We start from the raw sequence: 23822 nt of genomic DNA, 5'->3' as shown, positions 1-23822 counted from the left end.
AAAAAGAAAAAAATATTTATGTTGCGACTCTGCATGTTTTGCTGGTTGCCTTTGGCAATCCTGTACCTATGTTAAGCATGCTTTATCTCTTATTAAATTATATTTTATATATTAAACTGCACGATAACCATGTTCTGAGGGCCGTATCAAGCACTACCACCTTGTTGAATAATCATGTGAGGTTTGCTATGCATGTTCGTCTTGTCACAGGAAGTGAGAGGCCGGTTCTCACAGTCAAAATGCGTTTGAGTATGCATGCGTTAGAGAAGAACATTGGGCCCTTCTGCTCCCAGCACAAAGCCTACTGGTGATTCATGGTGCGGAGTTCCGAGTCGTGGACAATTAATCCTCAATCTCTTATGAGAATATTAACTGCTTGTTGGATCTGCTGTGCATTGAAGAGAGGGAGTCCATTATCTGTTGTACTATGTTGTCACGGTTTATGTGGATGTGCTAAGTTGCGAATGGTCAAAAGCGAAAGTGAGTGCAGAGGCTTTCTCCTATAGACCATACGTGATGCATGGCGGCATTAGGGAGTGACCGCCCTTTAGGTTTGAGCGCTTGGTTGAAACACATGCTATGCAATGATAGTGAGTGTTAGTCTTAGCTAATTAAGGACAAGGTGCGGAGCACTTGTTAGTATACTATGCATGAGGGCTTTGCAACTTGTAAGATACCTCTAATTTACATATCTTTACATATGCCTTACTACTACCGTTGACAAAATTGTTTCTCTTGTTTTCAAAATCGGAAGGCTCTAGCTTTTACAATATATAGCAGTCGATGCTTCCTACTGCGAAGGGCGCTTTTTCTTTTGCTTGCATGTTGGTGGGTTCGACTATCTCTCTCCGCCTGCATAAATAGTGCCACGTGAGCATGGGCATTGATTTCTACATACTTGCGCGATTGCACTTGTTATCTTACTTTGCATTAGCCAGGTATCCATAGGGATGTACACATGTTGTACGTTAGAAAGCAACGGCTGAAACTTCCCGATCTGCTTCGCCTGTGTTGCTTCAATGCCCTTTACTTTGATTTATTGCTATGGGTGAGTTAGCTCTTACTATGCCAGTGAGCTTATTGATGCTTGTCTTGATAAGTACTATTCATGAAAAGTCTTTGCTTTGTGATTCGTTTGTTTACTCATGTCACATTACCTTTGTGTTTTTTTGATCGCTGCATTGCCTGACACTGCGTGCGCTTACTAATAGTATGGTCGAGCGTTATGATGGCATGTCACGCCAGGAAAGTTATCTTTGTGCTCGTTTACACTCCGGTACGAGCAGGGAGCTAGCTTGGGGATCTTCGTCTCACGACGATATCGATAAATTTCTTATGTTCCATACCACATTGCTGATGATATCTACATGTTTTTATGCATGCTTTATGTCATATTTACGCATTTTACGAGACTAGCCTATTAACGAGATGTCGAAGAGCCGATTTGCTTTGTTTTATACATTTACGGTTTCGAAATCACTAGTAAGGAAATATTCTCGAATGTGGGCCAGAAATCAGCGCCCCGGGGCCTATTATTTTACGGAAGCTTCCCGAAGGCATGGGAGGGGACTTCACAGTAAGTAAAGCGCCATTGAAGCAACAAAACCTAACAGGAAGATTAAGTTTCGGCGGTTTGCTTTCAACTTAAACATATGTGGCATGTATCTAACATGGATAATTGTCGAACACTAAAGCAACCTAACAAGTGCAATGGGTAAGTGCTTATGTAAGAATCAAATGCACACAGTTGATTCCCTGAAGTAGTGTTGCTGGACACGGGATGCGAAAGGGCAGGAAAAGCTGACTCAACAATAAAGTAGAAGATAGGCCCTTCCCAGGAGGAAGCGATTGATTACCTATAGCTGACGCTAGGGCTTTTTCATTTTGGAAAAACAAAAGAAACAGGTTCGTCTATAGCGGCAGTGTCTAAAGCTGTATGTGCTATGCCCAGGTGAGATCTACCTCTACAAGTTACAGGCCTCCTTTGCCGTAGTACCATAGTGCTCGCACCTCGTCCTAGTGGAAGTTTGGATTAACACGGATTATCATTGCATAGCATATCTGTTTAAACCAGAAGAAGTGTCGCAAGGGGTTTGCCTCTGTAAGCTCTGTACAAAGGTCTAAGGAGAGAAAGCTGCAGCTCTTGGATTTCTCGTTTCATTTTGAGTTGTTCTCAACTTTGACAGCAGTATTTAGGGACTGGCGCAGCCAGCGGATAATGGACTCCTCTCTAGTGCACGCCAGCATTCAACAGCAGTTAATATTCTACATAATAGAGTTCGAGAGGATTGATTGTCATGGCTTGGAAACTTCCACCATGAATCGCTACGGCTTTAAGTTATGACGATGCCTCAGGCTGTTCACTCTCACGAGTATGCAGCCTGAGAACCCGCTTCCATGGTCATGAAAATTGCAGCACACGCCCCGCGCGAGAGAAGGCGGAAGCATTGCATGGCAACTCGCATGATCTTCAGCAAAGGTAAAAGTTGGTGAGTCGTCCGCGGAAACGTGGGACTTCAGCTCCCAGCAATAAGCAACTTATTAAGAAATAAGACACATAAGTACATATTCTTCACCACAATAGTTTTTAAGGCTACTTTTCCCATGAGCTATATATTGCAAAGGCAAAGAATAGAATTTTTAAAGGTAGCACTCAAGTAATTTACTTTGGAATGGCGGAGAAATACCATGTAGTAGGTAGGTATGGTGGACACAAATGGCATGGTTATTGGCTCAAGGATTTGGATGCACGAGAAGAATTCCTCTCAATACAAGGCTAGGCTAGCAAGGTTGTTTGAAGCAAACTCAAGTATAAAAGGAGCATCAAAGCTCACATATGAACATATTGTAACTATTATAAGACTTTAAATTGTCTCCTTGTTGTTCAAACACATCAACCAGAAAATATCTAGACTCTAGAGATCAATCATGCAAACCAAATTTTAACAAGCTCTATGTAGTTATTCATTAATGGGTACAAGGTACATGATGCAAGAGCTTAAACATGATCTATATGAGCACAACAATTGCCAAGTATCAAATTATTCAAGACATTATACCATTTACCACATGCGGCATTTTCCGTTTCCAACCATATAACAATGAATGAAGTAGTCCAACTTTCGCAATGAACATTAAAGATAAAGCTAAGAACACATGTGTTCATACGAAACAGCGGAGCGTGTCTCTCTCCCAAACAAAGAATGCTAGGATCCGATTTATTCAAACAAAAACAAAAACAAAAACAAACAGGACGCTCCAAGTAAAGCACATAAGATGTGACGGAATAAAATATAGTTTCACTAGAGGAACCTGATAAGTTGTCGATGAAGAAGGGATTCCTTGGGCATCCCCAAGCTTAGACGCTCGAGTCTTCTTAAAATATGCGGGGATGAACCACGGGGCATCCTCAAGCTTTGACTTTTCACTCTTCTTGATCATATTGTATCATCCTCCTCTCTTGACCCTTGAAAACTTCCTCCACACCAAACTCGAAACAAACTCATTAGAGGGTCAGTGCATAATTCATATATTCAGAGGTGACATAATCATTCTTAACACTTCTGGACATTGCACAAAGATATTGAAAGTTAATGGAACAAAGAAATCCATCAAACATAGCAAAACAGGCAATGCGAAATAAAAGGCAGAATCTGTCAAAACAGAACAGTCCGTAAAGACGAATTTTTAAGAGGCACCAGACTTGCTCAGATGAAATTGCCCAAATTGAATGAAAGTTGCGTACATATCTGAGGATCACGCGCGTAAATTGGCAGATTTTTTTAAATTTTCTACAGGGACTACTGCTCAAATTCGTGACAGCAAGAAATCTGTTCCTGCGCAGCAATCCAAATCTAGTATTGGCTTTACTATCAAAGACTTTACTTGGCACAACAATGCAATAAAATAAAGATAAGGAGAGTTGCTACTATAGTAACAACTTCCAAGACTCAAATATAAAATAAAAGTGCAGAAGTAAAATAATAGGTTGTCTCCCATAAGCGCTTTTTCTTTAACGCCTTTCAGCTAGGCGCAGAAAGTGTGAATCAAGTATTGTCGAGAGATGAAGCATCAACATTGGTGTTGGGAGTTTTCTCAACTATGCATTTTATCTTATCTATGTGAGTTTCAGAGGCTCCCTTTTCATTATTCTTAGGTTTGCTATCCTCGTCAAACAAATTTTCAGGAACAAGCCAACCATAGTTATTTTCTAGAGCGTCATTCATTCCTAGGAGCTTACAAGGTATTGTTGTCTTAATCTCCCCACCATCATTAATATTATTAGTGTACCTTATTCTCTCCATGTCCATCTTTTCAAGGGTACTAGCAAAGTTGGTATAAGAGCCAAGCATCTTATATTTAATAAAGACCTTTCTAGCCTCTCTTGCTACACCACCAAATTCTTTAAGAAGGGTTTCTAAAACAAAATCTTTCTTTTCCCCTTCCTCCATATCACAGAGTGTGAGAAACATGTGTTGGATTATAGGATTGAGATTAACAAATTTAGTTTCCAACATGTGTACTAAAGAAGCAACAGCAATTTCATAAGTAGGAGCATGTTCTACCAAGTGTCTATCTTCAAAATCTTCAGCGGTACTAACATGAGTGAAAAAGTCTTCTATATTATCTCTTCCAATTATCGACCCTCGTCCTACCAGTATGTCTTTCAGAGTGAACTTAGGAGGAAACATGATGAAATAAACAAAAGGTAAATAAAGTAAATGCAAGTAACTAATTTTTTTGTGTTTTTAATATGGAGAACAAGACAGTAAATAAAGTAAAACTAGCAACTAATTTTTTTTGTATTTTTGATATAAGAAGCAAACAAAGCAGTAAATAAAGTAAAACAAAGCAAGACAAAAACAAAGTAAAGAGATTGGATGTGGGAGACTCCCCTTGCAGCGTGTCTTGATCTCCCCGGCAACGGCGCCAGAAAACAGTCTTGATGCGCGTAGATGACACGTCCGTTGGGAACCCCAAGAGGAAGGTGTGATGCGCACAGCAGCAAGTTTTCCCTCAGTAAGAAACCAAGGTCTATCGAACCAGTAGGAGTCAAGAAGCACGTTGAAGGTTGTTGGTGGCGGAGTGTAGTGCGGCGCAACACCAGGGATTCTGGCGCCAACGTGGAACCTGCACAACACAATCACAGTACTTTGCCCCAACGTAACAGTGAGGTTGTCAATCTCACCGGCTTGCTGTAACAAAGGATTAAACGTATTGTGTGGAAGATAATGATTGTTTGCGAAGAACAGTAAAGAACAATTGCAGTAGATTGTATTGCAGATGTAAAGAATAGGACCGGGGTCCACAGTTCACTAGTGGTGTCTCTCCCATAAGATAAACAGATGTTGGGTGAACATACAGTTGGGCAATTGACAAATAAAGAATGCATAACAATGCACATACATATATCATGATGAGTACTATGAGATTCAATCAGGGCATTACGACAAAGTACATAGACCGCTATCCAGCATGCATCTATGCCTAAAAAGTCCACTTTCAGGTTATCATCCGAACCCCTTACAGTATTAAGTTGCAAACAATAGACAATTATTGCATTAAGTATGGTGTGTAATGTAATCAACACAAATATCCTTAGACAAAGCATCGATGTTTTATCCCTAGTGGCAACAACACATCCACAACCTTAGAACTTTACATCACTTGTCCCCGGATTTAATGGAGGCATGAACCCACTATCGAGCATAAATACCCCCTCTTGGAGTCACAAGTATCAACTTGGCCAGAGCCTCTACTAGCAACGGAGACCATGCAAGAACATAAATAACATATATGATAGATTGATAATCAACTTGACATAGTATTCAATATTCATCGGATCCGAACAAACACAACATGTAGAATTACAAATAGATGATCTTGATCATGATAGGCAGCTCACAAGATCTAACATGATAGCACAATGAGGAGAAGACAACCATCTAGCTATCGCTATGGACCCATAGTCCAGGGGTGGACTACTCACACATCGATCCGGAGGCGATCATGGCGATGAAGAGACCTCCGGGAGATGATTCCCCTCTCCGGCAGGGGGCCGGAGGCGATCTCCTGAATCCCCCGAGATGGGATTGGCGGCGGCGGCGTCTCTGGAAGGTTTTCCGTATCGTGGCTCTCGATACTGGGGGTTTCGCGACGAAGACTTTAAGTAGGCGGAAGGGCATGTCAAGGGGCGTCACGAGGGGCCCACACAACAGGGCCGCGCGGCCAGGGTCCAGGCCGCGCCGCCCTGGCGTGTCGCCACCTCGTGGCCCCACTTCGTTTCCTCTTCGGACTTCTGGAAGCTTCGTGCAAAAATATGACCCTGGGCGTTGATTTCGTCCAATTCCGAGAATATTTCCTTACTAGGATTTCGAAACCAAAAACAGCAGAAAATAGCAATCGGCTCTTCGGCATCTCGTCAATAGGTTAGTGCCGGAAAATGCATAATAATTACATATAATGTGTATAAAACATGTGAGTATCATCATAAAAGTAGCATGGAACATAAGAAATTATAGATACGTTTGGGACGTATCAGAGATCATATTAATCACCAACACCGGAGGAATGCTTTGATGACATCAAACACCACTTCGTAACTGGGTGGTTATAAAGGTGGCATTGGGTATTCTGAAAGTATGTGTTGAAGCGCATGGATCAAGAGTGGGATTTGTCCATCCAAATGATGGATAGATATACTATGGGCCCTCTCGGTGGAATGGCATCCAATTAGCTTGCAAGCATGTGACTAGGTCACAAGGGACGTCATATCACGGTACAAGTAAAGAGTACTTATCAGTAACGAGATTGAACTAGGTATGGAGATACCGATGATCGAATCTCGAATAAGTAAAGTATCACACGACAAAGGAAATTGGTATTGTATGCTTATGGTTCTTTCGATCACGAAGTCATCGTTGAATATGTAGGAGCCATTATGGATCTCCAGGTCCCTATATTGGTTATTGGTCGGAGAGGTGTCTCGATCATGTCTGCATAGTTCGCGAACCGTAGGGTAACACACTTAAGGTTCGATGTTGTTTAAGTAGATATGGAATATGAGATGGAGACCTAATGTTGTTCGGAGTCTTGGATGGGATCCAAGACATCACGAGGAGGTCCAAAATTGTCCGGAGAATAAGATTCATATAAGGGAAGTTACTTTTCGAGGTTCGGGAAAAGTTTCGGTGTTTGAACGAATGTTTCTAGAAGGTTTCAGAGGCCCAATGCTCATTAATGAACTCATTCATCCATGTCGCTTCTTGTGAAGCCTCTGAAGTAACTATGTATTCTGATTCAGTTGAAGATTTCGCCACAATGCTTTGCTTGGCACTCCTCTAGCTCACTACTGCACCATTCAAAATAAATGTGTATCCAGATTGTGACTTTGAGTCATCTGGATCGGTGTTCCAACTAGCATCGGTGTAACTAGTTACAATGAGCTCTTCGTCACCTCCATAATAAAGAAACATATCCGTAGTCCTCTTCAAGTACTTCAGGATATTCTTGACCGTTGTCCAGTGTTCCATTCCATGATCACTTTGATATCTGCTGGTCAAACTAATAGCATGTGCGATATCCGGTATTGTACACAACATGGCATACATGATAGAGCCTACGGCTGAGGCATAGGGGATTTTGCTCATCCTTTATCTTTTTTCCACCGTAGCCGGACTTTGAGTTTTACTCAAGGTATTACATGGAAACATGGACAAGAACCCTTTCTTGCTTTCATCCATTCTAAACTTCTTTAGAACTTTGTCCAGGTATGTACTCTTTGAAAGCCCTATTAAGCGTCTTGATCTATTTGTATAAATCTTGATGCCTAAAATGTATGTTGCTTCACCAAGATCCTTCAATGAAAAACTACTATTCAAATAGCCTTTGACACTTTCAAGAAGTTCTATATCATTCCCAATCAGCAATATGTCATCCACATATAGTACCAGGAATGCTACAGATCTCCCACTCACTTTCTTGTAAATACAAGCTTCTCCATAAGTTAAATCTGAAGTTTTTTATCACCTTATCAAAATGTTGATTCCAACTCTAGGATGCTTGCTTCAGTCCATAAATGGAGCGCTGAAGTTTGCATACCTTGTCATCATCTTTTGGATCGACAAAACCCTTGGGTTGTACAATATACAACTCTTCCTCAATATCACTATTAAGGAACGCCATTTTGACATCCATCTGCCAAATTTCATAATTGTAAAATGCAGCGATTGCTTACAAAATCTTCACAAACTTTAGCTTCGCTACCGGTGAGAAAGTATCATCGTAGTCAACTCCTTGAATTTGTCGGAACCCTTTCGCGACAAGTCGATCTCGGTTATGTTACCATGAGCGTTTGTTTTCTTTTTGAAAATCCATTTGTTCTCAACAGCCTTGCGGTCGTCAGGTAGGTCCACCAAAGTCCATACTTGGTTTTCGTACATGGATCCCATTTCGGATTTCATGGGTTCTTCCATTTTTTGGAACCTGGGCTCATTATCACTTCATCATACGTCGCAAAGTCGTCAGTGTTGTCCACCAACATGACATTCTTGACAGGGTCATACCAATCAGGAGTAGTACGAGTCCTTGTCGACCCGCGAGGTTCAGCAACTTTGTTCGAAGTTTCATGATCATCATCATTAGCTTCCTCTCTTGCTGGTGAAGGCGGCACATGAACATCTTCCGGTGCTGCGTTACTCTCAAATCCGAGAGAAGGTTCAGTAACCTCGTCGAGTTCTACTTTCCTTCCAGACACTTCTTTGAGAGAAACTCCTTTTCAAGAAAGGATCCATTCTTGGCAATGAAAACTTTGTCTTCGGATCTATGATAGAAGGTATACCCAATTGTTTCTTTATGGTATCCTATGAAGATGCATTTTCCGCTTTGGGTTCAAGCTAGTAACTTCTTTACATAAGCTTTGCAGCCCCAAACTTTAAGGAATGACAACTTAGGTTTCTTCCCAAACCATAATTCATACGGTGTCATTTCAACGGATCTAGATGGTGCCATATTTAAAGTGAATGCGGTTGTCTCTAATGCATAACCTCAAAATGGTAACGGAAAATTTGTAATAGACATCATAGACCGAACCATATCTAAGAGAGTTCGATTACGATGTTCGGACACACCATTACGATGTGGTGCTCCCGGCGGTGTCAACTGTGAAAGTATTCAACATTTCTTTAAATGCATGCCAAACTCGTAACTCGGATATTCACTTCCACGATCAGAACGTAGAAACTTAATCTTATTGTAACGTTGATTTTCTACTTCACTTTGGAATTTCTTAAACTTCTCGAAAGTTCCGGATTTATGTTTCATAAAGTAGATATACCCTTATCTACTCAAGTCATCCGTGAAAGTAAGAACATAACGATATCCACCGCGCGATGCAACACTCATTGGACCGCATACATCGGTATGTATTATTTCCAATAAGTCTGTAGCTCGCTCCATTATCCCACAAAATGGAGTCTTAGTCATTTTTCCCATAAGACATGCTTCGCATCTTTCAAGTGATTCAAAATCAAGTGATTCAAGAAATCCATCGGAATGGAGTTTCTTCATGCACTTCACTCCAATGTGACCAAGAAGACAGTGCCACATGTATGTGGAATCGTCATTCAATTTTACTCGTTTAGCATATATGTTATGAACATGTGTATCACTTCTATCGAGATTCAGTAAGAATAAACCATTCATCTCAGGTGCATGACCATAAAAGGTATTACTCATATAAATCGAACAACCATTATTCTCACACTTGAATAAATAACCATCTTGCAACAAACAAGATCCAGAAATAATGTTCTTTCTTAACACAGGCACGAAATAACAATTATTTAGATTTAAAACTAATCACGAAGGTAGATGAAGAGGGAGCATGCCGATGGCGATCATATCAACCTTGGATCCATTTCCAACGCGCATCGTCACCTCGTCTCTCCCTAGTCTTCGTTTATTCCGCAGTTCTTGTTTCGAGTTACAAATATGAGCAATCGAACCAATATCAAATACCAAGGCACTACTACGATTACTAGTAAGATACACATCAATAACATGTTGATGCATGTAAAATGCATACATGAACTTTGTCCTTTATCATATTGAATTCCCACATATTTGCAACATATGTGATGATAATACCATGTTATTCATTGATTTATGGGGATTTACGAATGATCCCCTTTATTTGGTTTGTAACGCTGCAGAATAGGAAAACCTTGTTTTGTGTATTTTCACTTTTAGAGATCGATACGGAGTCAAATTGACCTGACATTATTGGAGTGTCACTTTTTCATCGGGAGGAACAATATGGCCCCTGGAAGCTCAACTGGAGAGGCATGAGGGCCAAAAGAGACCAAGTTGTGCGGCCAAGAAGTCTTGCCGCACCACCCATGCTCTTTCAGCCGCAAGAACGAATAAAACCAAGATCCAATCTATGGAAAAGCCAAGATCTAATCTATGAGATAAGAGCAATGAGATAGATGAGAAACTAACCCTCAAATATCCAAAGCATTAACGAGATCAGATCTCGTGGTTGATGAAGAAGTTCCTTCCGGTGGTGCGATCGGGCATCACTTTCATACTCGGTCACATGTACGGAGTCGATGTAGACGTCCTCTCCCCGTCCTAGTGGGAAGCGGATGTAGTAGATCCCCTCGGAATCCCAGCAGCATGACGGCGTGGTGGTGGTGGTGGAGGAGAAATTTTGCAGGGCTTCGCCAATCCCGAGTAGATAGAAGGAGGAGGGAGAGAGGTGGAGGCTAGGGTTTTGGAAGGGGTGTGTGGCCAGCCTGCCCCTCACCTCACCACCACCACCACACCGTCGTGTTGTTGGGATTCCGAGGGGATCCACTACATCCGCTGCCCGCTGAAACGGGCAGAGGACGTCTACATGGACTCCGTGCACGTGTGATCAAGTACGGAAGTGCTGCCTAATTGCAGCACCAGAAGGAACTTCTTCATCAACCATGAGGTCTGATCTTGTTAACGCTTTGGATATTCGAGTGTTAGTTTCTCATCTATCTCGTCGCTCTGATCTCATAGATAGATCTTGGCTTTTCCATAGATTGGATCTTTGTTTTATTCATTCTCGCGGTAGAATTTTTTTGTTTTCTATGCTACGAAGCCTGCACCCACGGCCCGGGCCGCTGCCGGCCACCCGCCACCGCCTTGTCGTTGTCGCCTTCCGCCCGTCGCCAGCCTCCTCGCCGCTGTCGGCCGTCGCACATCCTCATCCGGGTGATCCTCAGTCCTCCACCCTTTACCTCCATTGGTCCCCAAACTTCCGCCGGTGATCACTGGAATCTCACCGGAACCCTAATTCCGGTGAACTCCAAAAGATAGACCGGGTGAAGCCCAGCCGGATTTGCACCAAGTTCGTCGTCACGCCGTCGTGACGCCGAAGCGATCTCTCTACCTTGACTCCAACTTGCTGGAACAAGAAGTAACCGTCGTCGTCAAGTCGTACGTGTGCATCACCTCGGAGTCGCCGCATAAGCGACGGAATTGATCGAGATGGATCGCCTAGATTGAACGAATCGTGATCATCTGCATCGACACCAACCTTTAAGCTTCCGCACCCGATTTGCAACGGTACGAAAATAAAGTTATCGCATTGCTACATGCTAACGCATCGTTACATGCATCTCCTAAATTAGATCTTGGCGGTTTATTCGCTATTGCTTAGGAAATTTTTCTATGCTACAAATCCCTACGGTGGTATCAGAGCCGTTTGTATGCGTAGATGCTTTGTACAAAACACGATGGAACATAGTGGCCGTTTCTTGCTTGCTACTTTTTAGTTCAATTCTCGTCTTTGCGGTATAGCAAAATCGAAGCTGGCTCGGACCGACTTTACGTGTACGCCCACGCGAGACTGGTCTCACAAGACACGTGGTTTTACACCATGTATGTGGAGTGTTGGCCTCTTCTACTATAGTGAAAACAGAGTTGCACTAGAAAGGTGGGTAGATTCTCTTTGAAGATCTACATGGGGCTCACGCGTATGTGACGAAGTTAATGGTCGATGGTTTGAGATTATTTTCATCTCACTCCATCGAACACCCCCGAACGGTTAATAAGCAACTAGCGGATCCATGTTGTGGCTTTGCGTAAGTAGATGAACGATCTAGAGACGTTGCCCCTAGAAGCCGCGTAAAACTTGCTCAACTAAGTAGAGGAACGTGTAACTTGGTTTTGCAGGGGCACCCATGATGTGGTATAGCAATGCCATTGCACTGCATGCATATGTTAATCATATTTTGTATTTTTCTTGTACCGGAGTACATCATGTACGGGAGCCAGTGACCGTGGCGCCTACGACATTGGAGGTCGTGCCGGCACGGCAAGATGGAGATCATGACGTGAAGAAAAGGCTATACCATATCACACATATATTTAACTGCATGTGATGAGTTAATCCTTTATTGTGTGTGCATCTTGTAGTGCTTAGATCGATGGTAGCATTGTAAGGTGGTCCCTACCATCAATATCAAGATATTAGTTTTCTCCTAAATATGCAACGCTGCTAAAGTTCAGCGTTTCCAAGCACTTTGTGTCAATCGGGTGTGATGGATCCCTCCGTTCACATACATCGGATACAAGACTATTTCTCACACATGTGGAGATAGTTTTGTACATACGGAGTATTAAGGTTTACTTGACAAGCCTAGCGTATATAGATATGGGCACGGAACACAAGGACCAAAATGTCAAACACGAATCACATGGCACGATGACGCGTCTACAATTGAAGCTATGTTACCTCACGTGTCAATCGGAAGTGACGTAGTGAATATGGATCGTGTTGCACTAAATCAACTGACGGATGCTAAATTTAGTGGGAGTTCATAGCTTTAATACAAGATTAATAATTGAACCACCTATCATGAATTTTTTTGGGTGCCTTTGCAAATATTTGTTGTAGATGGCTCGACCCGCCCAATCCTTCAACTTAGGTCTATTCTTAGAGAAAGAGAAACTAAAGTCATCTAGATCAAACTTCAACGACCGACACTACAACCTGAGGATTCTCCTCGTAGGCCATAAGAAGACACATGTACTTAAAGCTAGGTGACGTACCTGATGCTGGTGCTAACTGAGGATTCTCCCCAAGCCGCCGCCGGCCACCTACCGACGCCGCGTGCCACCACCGTCGCCCTTTGCCAGCCTCCTCACCGCTATCTGCCATCATCTGTCCTCGTCGGGGTCCTCCTCCGTCATCTGTTGTTTACCTCCATTGGTCCTCGGACCTCTTCCAGTGATCGCCGAAATCTCGCCGGAATCCTAATTCTGGCAAACTCCGAAAAGATAGTCCGTGCGAAGCCCCTGCCGGATTTGCACCAAGTTCGTTGTGACACCGGAGTGATCTCTCTACCTCGACTCCAACTTGCTGGAAGAAGAAGGAGACGACGTCGTCAATCCGTATATGTGCATCACCTCGGAGCCACCGAATAAGCGACGGAGTTGATCGAGATGGATCGCCAAGATTGAACGGATCGTGATCGTGTACATCGATACCAACCGTTAAGATTCCACACCCAATTTGCAACGGTACGCAAATAAAGTTACCGCATTGTTACATGCTACCCCATCGTTACATGCATCTCCTAGATTATATATTGGTTGTTTATTCGTTGTTGCGTAGGATTTTTTTTTTGTTTTCTATGCTACAAATCTCTACAATAATTTCACACATTCAATTAGTTTTCCTCCAATTTCACAATATCCGAAGCTAATACAATGACAACATAGAATATAAACTTAAATATAGAATCATACACCTTTATTCTTGCCTCTAGGGAATATTTCCCTTCAACGCTGGTTTGTCTCGCTGCCAGGGAGGCCCCACACCCCAAACCTGTTTCACGCCTTGCGTATAGCGGTCGACAAAGACGTTCTAGCGGTTTTATTGGGATCGAAAACATGCCCGCACTTTATTGGGCACGATGATGTGAGTCAAAAAAAAACTTGTCCCCAAAAACCAATGGGGGCGCTACTGGGATCCCCGGTGTAGATTCTCTAAGAGCATCTCCAATTGTCGCCCCAGTATCTGATCGGCCAAAAGGCCGAGGTCGCTTGGTGGTGTCGCTTTTGGGCGCGTCCATACCCATCCGCATCCCCAAACGCGGCTCCCAAATGTTTCTCTTTTGCAGTTCCCACTACTTTAACATAGAATCAATTTAAACACACAAATAAATAGGTTTGATAATATTGTTTGTAAATGGAAATGGAACAAACAAATCAAATAAGTTGAAGTTCAACTTGATCTAGGTGTCGGCATAGTTGATGACTCTCCTCTGAGCCTCCACAGATGCTCTACGAGATCATTTTTGCAGTTAAGTATGAATATTTGAGTCACAGATTTTTGCATATGGCGATGAAATCAACAAAATTTGTAAGTACATGGTGATCAACATCCGCAAGAAGACCCTCACACTCATAGGGACCAACATGTCTGGCTCGAGTCTTCCGATCACTCTCGATGATCATGTTGTGCACTATCACACAAGCATGCATCACCAATGACATTTGGTATTGAGACCAAGTAAGAGCAGAATACCAAAAAATATCAAATCGAGAATGGAGCACACCAAATGCTTGCTCGACATCCTTTCTGCAACTGTCCTAGCGCTTAGCAAAGTTGGGACTCTCTTGACCTAGAGGCGTGTGGGGACTGTTTTGATGAATGTCGCTCATTTTGGATAGATACCATCGGCTAGATTGTACCCTTAGGTATATGAGTTGCCATTGATCTCGTAGTTGCATGGTGGAGCATGACCTTCCACATGTTCTACAAACACCGGAGAGCCCTGTAACACATTGATGCCATTGTGTGATCCAGCCATGCCAAAGAAACAATGCCAAATCCACAAGTCGTGATCTGCCACAGCTTCTAGTACCACATCGCAGTATCCTTGATGCCCTTTGTACAAACCTTGCCAAGCAAATACAGTAGATAGTTCTTCCATGAGTAGTGCATGCAATCGATGCTTCCAAAGCATCCTGGAAAATCCTCTCGCTGCACTTTGTGCCATGATCTTAGCAGACCCTCCTTCATTTGGCCCTCTCAAATAGTCTTTGCTATACATGCATTCGATGGCAGTGGACTCACCCATGCGAAGATAGTCATCTTGTGAATCAGCAGGGGATCCATCTGCAAAGCATCCTCATAGCAGCGGTGCATATCTGGATCGACCATAAATCAGTCGTGCCAACGACATCGTGTTTCAGCTTGAAGTAGTTGTGTACTCTCTCACGCCATGAAAAATTTCCATGAACTCGTCCTTACTCATCTTGTAGCGCCTCCAAAAATTATCAGTGTGTGTTGCCCCGTCGGCGAAGTAGCTGGTCTAAAGCATGGTATGACCCTACAACCTCTATCGGGGCTTCAATTTCTTTCTTCCATGCTTTGAACCTTCTTCTTCGGCTCGATGTCATCAAGCATTTTTTTGAAGGCAACTGATGATCGATGTGTGCTCCCGGACGTCGACCATGAAGGTGTCCTTGTCCTTCATAATTTGTTGGATCATCTCGTCGCCGCTATTCATGTCTACGAGGCAAAAGAAATCGTTAAAGCTCAACGGCTGCAAGGGAGGCAAGAACCACGGTCAGCGGCACCTACCAAACAAACGGCCGAACACCTTCAATTTGTGATGGACACGCAAAGTAGCCTCCGCTTTCAGAGCCAAGTCAGTCAACAACCGGCGGCTAGGCAGTGAAGCAGCTTCCGCTTTCAGGGCCAAGTCAGTCAACAACCGGCAGCTAGGCAGTGTTGCATATTCTGCCGCATGCGATATATTCCACCGAAATGGCTGGCGAATTGAGTGGTGGTGGGAGGGGCGGGAGGGGAGGCACATCGCGAAAGAAATGCAGGGGCTACGACGTCGACTTTGGTCGCTGGCAAGTGGGTACCCACCTCATTTTTAATTTTGTCCGACACACAACAACCCATGTGTAGCAGCGACAACGCCCACAACAACCCATGTGTAGCAGCGGCAGGCAGGCAAGGTGCCAGTAGGTGCAGTCAATTCTACAGCGCGCCCCAAATTTCTTTGGGAAACGTGACTAGAGACGAGGTCACACATAATATCTATTTGTGGGAAAATTATTCTGCCAAAAATCAACATTGCGAGCTACAAACAAAAAACCATGCAAAACCCTCACGGCTTAATCAAAACTGAATATTTGAATGGTATTCGTAGCTTGGAATTTGAATGCATCGCCTTGCACCAACAAAAACTAGCCGGCCTAATGATCAGGTCAGTTCGCTTCTGTTCCTCAAGATTCTAGTAGCCTCCTAATTTCCGATTTCTGCTCTGTCGTCAGCCTGGAGGGGAACTTGATGCTGAATTTAATCTTAAGATTTCCCTTCTTGGATCGATCTTTCGGGATTGGCATGCCTTCTCGGGGAACAACTTCCTCATAGCCAGGGTTGATGACGTTGTTGATTGGTATGGTCAGGTTCCGGCCATCTAATGTTGTTACAAGAACAGTACATCCAGTCAAGGCTTCGGCCAAGGAAATCTTCTGGGTCATGATCAGATCATTTCCGTCTCTTATGAATTGATCATGTGGCTTCTCATCAATAACAAACACAATATCTGCAGGAATAACATGTGGGGCCTCATTACCCTTCTCAGGAAAAGTGATTTTTGTCCCTTTCTTCCATCCAGGTTTAATCTCAATTGTTAGGATCTCCTCAACAACCATGGTTCTCCTGACAACAATGAAGAAAGATTGGTAAGGCACTAAGTGAATGAAACTAATAATCATTACAAACTAACACGCAAATGACAGGTGTAAAAGTCTGTTCAAGAAACACATGCAGCAAAAAGGAAAATTTAAATGATATAACCTACTGCTGATAGGGAAAATTATCTCATCCTCCTACCGGCTTTCCTGGAGGGTGGGAGAAAAATTCAAACCTCAGTTATCAATTTGAATTTCACATTTAAGAATTTAGTACATATACATCATACGATTTCCTCCCTGTTTCATGAGAAATATAATTTGCACACAGACTTGGACCAGTTGTTATTTTGATATTTCCTAGACAATCTAATTTCAAATACTAGGGAGGGAAGCCGATTCTGTTTTTCTAAGACTATTAATGCACACCTAACATTTGTCCCTCCCATATGGGAGAAATATGTCTCAAGGTGGAATTTCATGAAAAGCAGCCAAAATGCTCCATATAATCCCGAGACACTGATATGTTTCGTGTGTAAATCATGCCTAAATTACCGCTAGTGACTAGGTATCATCAAATGTGAAGACTACCTGTGGTAAACATAAACACAATGATTACCCAGAATCTTTAGTGTTATAAGACATCAAACTGTGGAATACAGCACCATTTAAACAGGAGAGAAAAGTATGAAAACAAAATCACAGTGAAGGTTGTGATGGGAAGGCAAATATAAAGTTGCACATGCAAGGGTGACTTCTTGAGTTCAGGGTTAGATACTTGTGCATCTCAAAATATTCTAAAGACCCATAGATCTGCATTATGTTAAATGTGTATCTGTGGAACATCGTGCATATGAACAAATGTATCTTGTACAAAGAAAGACAAGTGGTTGTAGCTGCATCGTTAGATAAGAAGTTGTATCTATTGTCATACTTTTGCAGGCACATTTAATCATACTTTTTGCATGATTATTCGAAGTGTGCATGGTTCTAACAAACGCACATCTATGAATGTTATGAGAAATTTTGAAGATGCACACGTACCTAAACACTAAACTCAAGAATCAACCCTTGCATGTACATTGTACAAATCCACTCGCAAGACTTCAAACTTATCTGATAAAACAAATGCATGGTTTAATATCAAAAGCATGTTTTATATATGTGAAAATCACATATATGCATCTAAACCAATGAAAATAGTCTACTTGAATCACAAACAGACCTGCTAACATATGCTAGTGATAAAATGTACACAAGAGATTAACAAAGTATTGATGAGCATTGGTAACAAGAGTTACTTGTCTCAGGCATAAACAGCATGAATAGAGAGGATATAAGTGGTACCCACTTAGCTCACCTCACCTTGTCTCAGGTAGCCTGTTTCTCTATTTGAAGTTTGGATTTTAAATATCATGTAACCCATCTCTTGTCGTCACTAAATGCAGTCACAAGTTGGTGACGGTTGTGAAAAAACTTAGACATATTGTCAGTGTCTCAATAATAAATGCTTCGTTTCCTAACGAACTACTCCCTCTGTTTTTGATTATAGGTCAGGAGGACCGATAAGCTGGGGCCAATGCACAAAATGATGGCTACCTGATTTCTCTCTGGCCGAAACCATTCCCAATCAAATCACTTGTTTAGTGCCTAGTTAAATGTAAAAATCCCGAAATTAACTCCGTTAACTGAGGTCCCACACGGCCATGTACTCTCCCTCGCATCCACGGCCAGTAAAATCCCAGGAAAACCGGGATTGGCTCTAATGCATTAACTGCCAAGAGAAGAACCGAGTGGGGAGATGCGCATGCATGCGATAGATTCTCCCGACTAATAAACCTAGGATATCCGATTTTATCCTCCGGATCTATAAACAAAAACAGAGGGAGTACCTTCTATATATAGCAAGTCCGCAACCAAATCAAATGATAAGAAAGAGCTATTGGTATCACACAATCAGTGGTACTACAAAGTTCTAGACGACCAAATCATCATTATCAATCATCAATTCATTATTATCTTGTTTGCTTTTAGTAGTCATATTGTATCTCATCTAACAACTCTACTGCTGGCTGCTGCTGGAGATAATTCTAGGATGGCCACTTGTGTTATTTTAAGCGAAAACGCAAAATGCTTTGTGTTTCGATGCATTAATAGAGAAGAGGACAAAGTGGCATGAAGCTTAGAGCATTTTATGGTAGCTGGTGTATGGATCCAACAGAGCACTAATTGGCATGAGCAATTGTCGCGCTAATAATGGTAAACCTTGTAATAATCCAGTTTTTCATATCGCCACGAGCCTCCGTCCAAGTAGACCTTAGAACATTCGGTGTGACACCAACCCTCATGACGTGCAAGAAATTTCACAAAGAATGATAGCGCAATGCTAAAAGAAGACATTTGTCAAAAGAAACATGGATATATTAGAAGTTATTAATTATTGTTTAGGATCATTGAACAGAGAAACAAATAAAAGTTGTGGCATGGGTGAACATAAATCATAAGAAAATGTGGTAACATCATATCATGTATTCATGTTATCCTCCTGCCCCTTAGCATTCAATTTGAAAGGAAACATATCATTTTAATGTGATTCAAATAACAGAACAAAATGCTACACTGGTGAACAGAGTCGTAAGAAAACTTTGTAAAACCATATCATCTTATCCTTCTGCACTGAGCATCCAATTTAAAATGACACTTATATTTTTAGAATCTGATTCAAAAGCAGTACAATGTTTTCTAGGTGCCGATCGCTGGATGACATATATGATACACGAGACCTGCCCTTAACAGCTAAAGTAATCGAATCATGCTCAAGTTCAAATTTTGAAGATAAGTGTACTCATAACTCTAGTTTATACATGTCAAGTTATTCAGGTTGATACTTAGAGCTTGCTTGAAATGGCAATACGCCACTTTTCACATCACTAAACAAACATCATTCATACTGAAATCAAGTAAAGCAGTTGTCAGAACAATAGAATCGACAGCAATAAATTATGCACATCCGATAAATTACTTTAGCAACAAAAACCATGTGACCCTATAAGTTGTTTTTTCACTTAGGTCCTGAAAATTAAGTTTTAGATTCATAGATCAGTTTAAAAGCATATGCTAATACTCACCCACTGGAATCTAATATCTCCCGAGATATCTTCATCTTCTTGGTAGTACCTTTGTACAGGTCAGCAAGGTTGCATGGCAGTCGGTTCTCAATTGGTCCAGCCTTGTGGGACCGCTGGGGAGCATGCACTGATGCCTCACCAGGGAAGCGAGGGAAGGATCCAAACATATCATCGCCGAACATCCCAAACCTTGATCCCCTCATGCCCCTCTCAGCACCACCACCCATGCCACCCATTCCGCCCATGCCTGAGAATGGGCTTGAGAATCCAAAGAACTCGGCAAATATATCGTCTGCACTCCGAGGGTTGAACCGGAATGTTGATCCATCACCACCATAGTAAGAAGACCCACTGGGCCCACCTGCTCCTGGAGGGGGCGCCTGCCCCTTGAGTGCCTCTTCTCCATACTGGTCATAGACTGCCCGCTTCTGGGAATCACTTAACACCTGTAAACATGCAAGAACCACGTGTTAACACCAGTACACCACATTTTGGTTAGTAGTCAAGTGCGAAAAGGGCTCGCAGTTCACACTACAAACTGCACCCCAGAATCAGCTTATTAGTACCACCACTACGCCTACAGAGATTCTTCCAAACGATTTTTTTTTAGGGAAGCCATGAGCTATATTGATTATAAAATAACATTTTTACAATCGTTTATGATTAGCTCCGACACACAGTCCAGGGCTGAACCATTTAACACCCCATGAGACTCAGATTCCTATTTGCGCTAAACAATGTGCTACTTTGTTGCTTGATCGATGAATCTTCCGCAATTCCAGACCTGGATGAGTACGCAACAAAGGACGCATCCAAACGATTATTATACCATATAGTTTTCAATTATTACAAAGGACGCATCAAGAAGAAAACAAAGTTGGCTTATTCCAAACAGATAGTCACATCCAAGTCACCTACAACAAAATACTAGCAAGGAGAAATGCCCCAGCAAATACAATAGAAGCACTAGATGCCATGCCCCCAAAGTAAATTGCTCCTTTTGGATTCCAGAAGTGCCGCAAAAATGCAATTTTTTTCCTGAAGGAAACCAGTAGTTGAGCACCCAACTGTTAATATATTATGTTGTGCTTTAGGAAAGCCAAAAAGAAAACGAAACACAGTTACAGATTATGTTGTAGCACATGAATACAAACCCCAAATTAGCTATTGCGATCCCGCGTCGCTCCTGCCAACCGACTCGGGGGAAACCTAGCGCCCTCCTCCCTTGGCGGCCCCCATCTTTGAAAACGGTAGCCCGTAGAGGGGTCTTGCGGTGGACAGGGATGCCGGCGGTGCTCGTGCGGTGAGCAAAGGAGGTTGCCCATGGCAGTTGCTTGTGGGCACGCAAGTGTTCGCAACGGTAGTGCAGCGTCTCCTGGCGTGCAACAGAAGGGGTGCAAAAAAAGTTCAAGGCTCATGATGATAGAAATCCCTCTCTCTTCTCTCTCATGCACACAGTGTGTTTAAGCAAATGCAGAAAACAGAGCACTACGAAGGAGCACACACATTATGTTTCAGGCAAAGAATGCCTTCTTTTACTTTTACCTTTTGCAGAATTGAATGCTACACAACTCAGCAATGAATTAGAAATGCATACAAACTTAGCAACGAATGCTTACCCTCAGGAACCCATGCTAGGACCTATTTATACCCATGTTTAGCTTGCTCCATGAACCGGCTTGCCATAAACTGACTTAGCATGTTCACTAAATCCTAGAGCAACTAAAATTAAATTGTGCTACTGTCAGTCAGTTCACAGTAGCCTGCAAACCTGACCAGCCCAACTTGACGACAGTTGCAAACAAGCAGCAGCATGCCTCATTTATTCAGCACACAACTTATCTGCACTGTTCATACAAACAGCACACAACTCATGTACCATGTTCACACTAAAACTTGCACAACCTATGTGTGCTTTCACACCATGACAAGATTACATGCTAACACATGAGTGGCTCAAGATTGACTGGAAATTCCTCTTGTGGCTAACAATGTCTTGGAACCAGTTTATGGGTGTTGTGTGGAGCTCCTCTTGCGTCAAGGTTGGGGCCCCGGGATGGTCGTTGTGCGACGAGGCAGCAGCCTCGGAAGGCAATGTGGCGGTGGCTCTATGGGGCAAGGCGGTAGGTTGCATGGCTTGGGTGGCCATCTTTCATTGCTAGTGCAGCGGGGTTATCAGCTGAGTCGACACACTCTATATAGGATGGTTTGGCTCCGCAGCAACTCGAGGGTGGGCGGAGGTATGTTGAAACGGCGGCCCCGGAAGGTGGTATTGTGGGTTGCGTGGTTCGTTGAATCTCGGGTGAGGGCTCTAATAGTTTTGCAATATTGAGGTTTTTTGTTTGGATGATGAGGTTGCTCTCAATCTGGGACGTCAGCATGCTAGGCATCGCAAATGGCGCAAGGTTTTTGTGGCTTGCAGTCTTATTCTTCCACTCTTCCTCGCATAGGTGGGACTGTGTCAGTCTCGGCTCTCTCCGGCAGTGGTGGGAGATCCGCTAGCTTGGTGGAGCAGCTTCCCGTTGGCTTGTGTTTGCTCTTTTGTTGTGTTTGTTGCGTCGTGGGACTGCTTGGACGCTTGGTACTCGGTGTATTGGTTTTTGCCCAGTTTTCCGTCAATTAACCGGGCAATTCTGCACTTCTTAATAATGGAAGACGCTTTTTTGCCTCGGTTTCAAGAAAAATATTTTCCTCAAAGTAAGCCTCAAATGTTATAATGTAGCCAAAAAATGCAATTTTGACTGGTTGATTTTCAGACCAAACAGGACCGCAGCACCAAGTCCACATGAAACGAAAACAGATCTTAGAAACATTATCACCAGAACTAGCACGGGGGGACGGAGAAGGATTCGTGCATAGAAACCTGCCCTTGTCGACTAACGAAGTAACGATAAGAGTGGACACATATCAGACGCATGATGGGAGTGCGAGAGAGAGAGAAGCTCGCGTTGCGCAAACCTCGTACGCCTCAGAGATCTGCTTGAACTTGGCCTCGGCCTCCTTCTTGCTGTTGGGGTTCTTGTCCGGATGCCACTTCATGGCCAACTTCCGATACGCCTTCTTGAGCTCGTCGTCGGATGCGCCCCGCTCCACCTGCAACACCTTATAGTAGTCCAGGCCCATGCCGCCGCCGCCGCCGCCGCCGGGCGATTCCACTAGCTGTGGTAGTGGTGGCCTGTCGGCGTCGTGGCCGGGTAGGAGGAGGCGATGGAGTGGGGTCGGGGAGATTCAGTAGCTGCCGGGAATTTCAGATCTCGGCACAGCGGAAGACTTGAAAAAAAAAAACACACACACACACTTGCACAACGGAGGAGGAACCGGCTCGTTGGAGAGCCATCTGCACCGGCCCGACCCAAACAAATCACATTTGCCGGTTTTGATCCGTGTGGATATAAAATAGGTAAATTTTATTCATGATTTAAACTGACGGAATTGCTAAGTTCAAGTTTAGCTGAGACGTAACTTATGTTCAGTCACGATGCTCCAGCATTGAATTTTGTTTCTACTTGAAGAATCGTGTTTGATGATGTACTTTGCTTAGACCCGCATTAAAACACGCTGATGTAATTTGTGAGACATAAGTTAAGTCACGTTAGAGACACCCTTACACTTAGGCTCTTTGCGCGAAAAGCAAGTGCGTCTGCATGGACATCAATACATCCGCGCGCCCCCCTCCTAACCTACATGCCCCACCCGCTAGTGGCAGAGAAGTCACTTCCTCTCCCACCACCCAAAAAACTCGAAATTAGCTGACGCCAAACCCTTACCTGGGACGGATGCCGTCACCGCCATGGACGTCGACCATGCCGCCCAATTCGGGCCCTTCCTCCCCAACAGAAGGCCAAGGTGCCAAAGAAAAAGATGCTGACGAAGGAGAGGGTAGTACGTGCAGGTCAAGAAACACGCTGATAGACGCCGCGTCATGAGGGTGAAAAATGCCAAGTTTGTTGCCGATGCAACAACAAAGGCAACCGCTTTATTAGCCATGGAGATCTAGGC

The 23822-nt window shown here is 43.2% G+C and overlaps 1 protein-coding gene across 1 annotated transcript; it reads right to left on the bottom strand.

The window, feature by feature from the left end:
* Positions 1-16097: 16097 nt before the first annotated feature.
* On the bottom strand, positions 16098-23084 carry LOC124660984 (dnaJ homolog subfamily B member 4-like). Its single transcript, XM_047198840.1, has 3 exons — positions 22782-23084; positions 19824-20269; positions 16098-16723 (listed from the first exon to the last, which is right to left on the bottom strand). The coding sequence occupies exons 1-3, from the start codon at positions 22944-22946 to the stop codon at positions 16285-16287; spliced, it is 1050 nt and encodes a 349-aa protein (XP_047054796.1). The 5' UTR covers positions 22947-23084; the 3' UTR covers positions 16098-16284.
* Positions 23085-23822: the final 738 nt, after the last annotated feature.

This window comes from Lolium rigidum, chromosome 6 (assembly GCF_022539505.1).
Source record: "Lolium rigidum isolate FL_2022 chromosome 6, APGP_CSIRO_Lrig_0.1, whole genome shotgun sequence".
NCBI classification, from domain to species: domain Eukaryota; kingdom Viridiplantae; phylum Streptophyta; class Magnoliopsida; order Poales; family Poaceae; genus Lolium; species Lolium rigidum.
The sequence above is the reverse complement of the archived record's forward strand: the minus strand, read 5'-3'. Positions and strand labels throughout refer to the sequence as shown.

Bases quoted from the DNA above. Each gene is read 5' to 3' on its own strand.
- LOC124660984 (XM_047198840.1), bottom strand. From the start codon at position 22,946: ATGGGCCTGGACTACTATAAGGTGTTGCAGGTGGAGCGGGGCGCATCC. The intron at 20,270-22,781 runs GTTTGCGCAACG...GCATGTTTACAG, and splicing joins AGATCTCTGAGGCGTACGAG to GTGTTAAGTGATTCCCAGAA. The intron at 16,724-19,823 runs GTGAGTATTAGC...CATTGTTGTCAG, and splicing joins GAGATATTAGATTCCAGTGG to GAGAACCATGGTTGTTGAGG.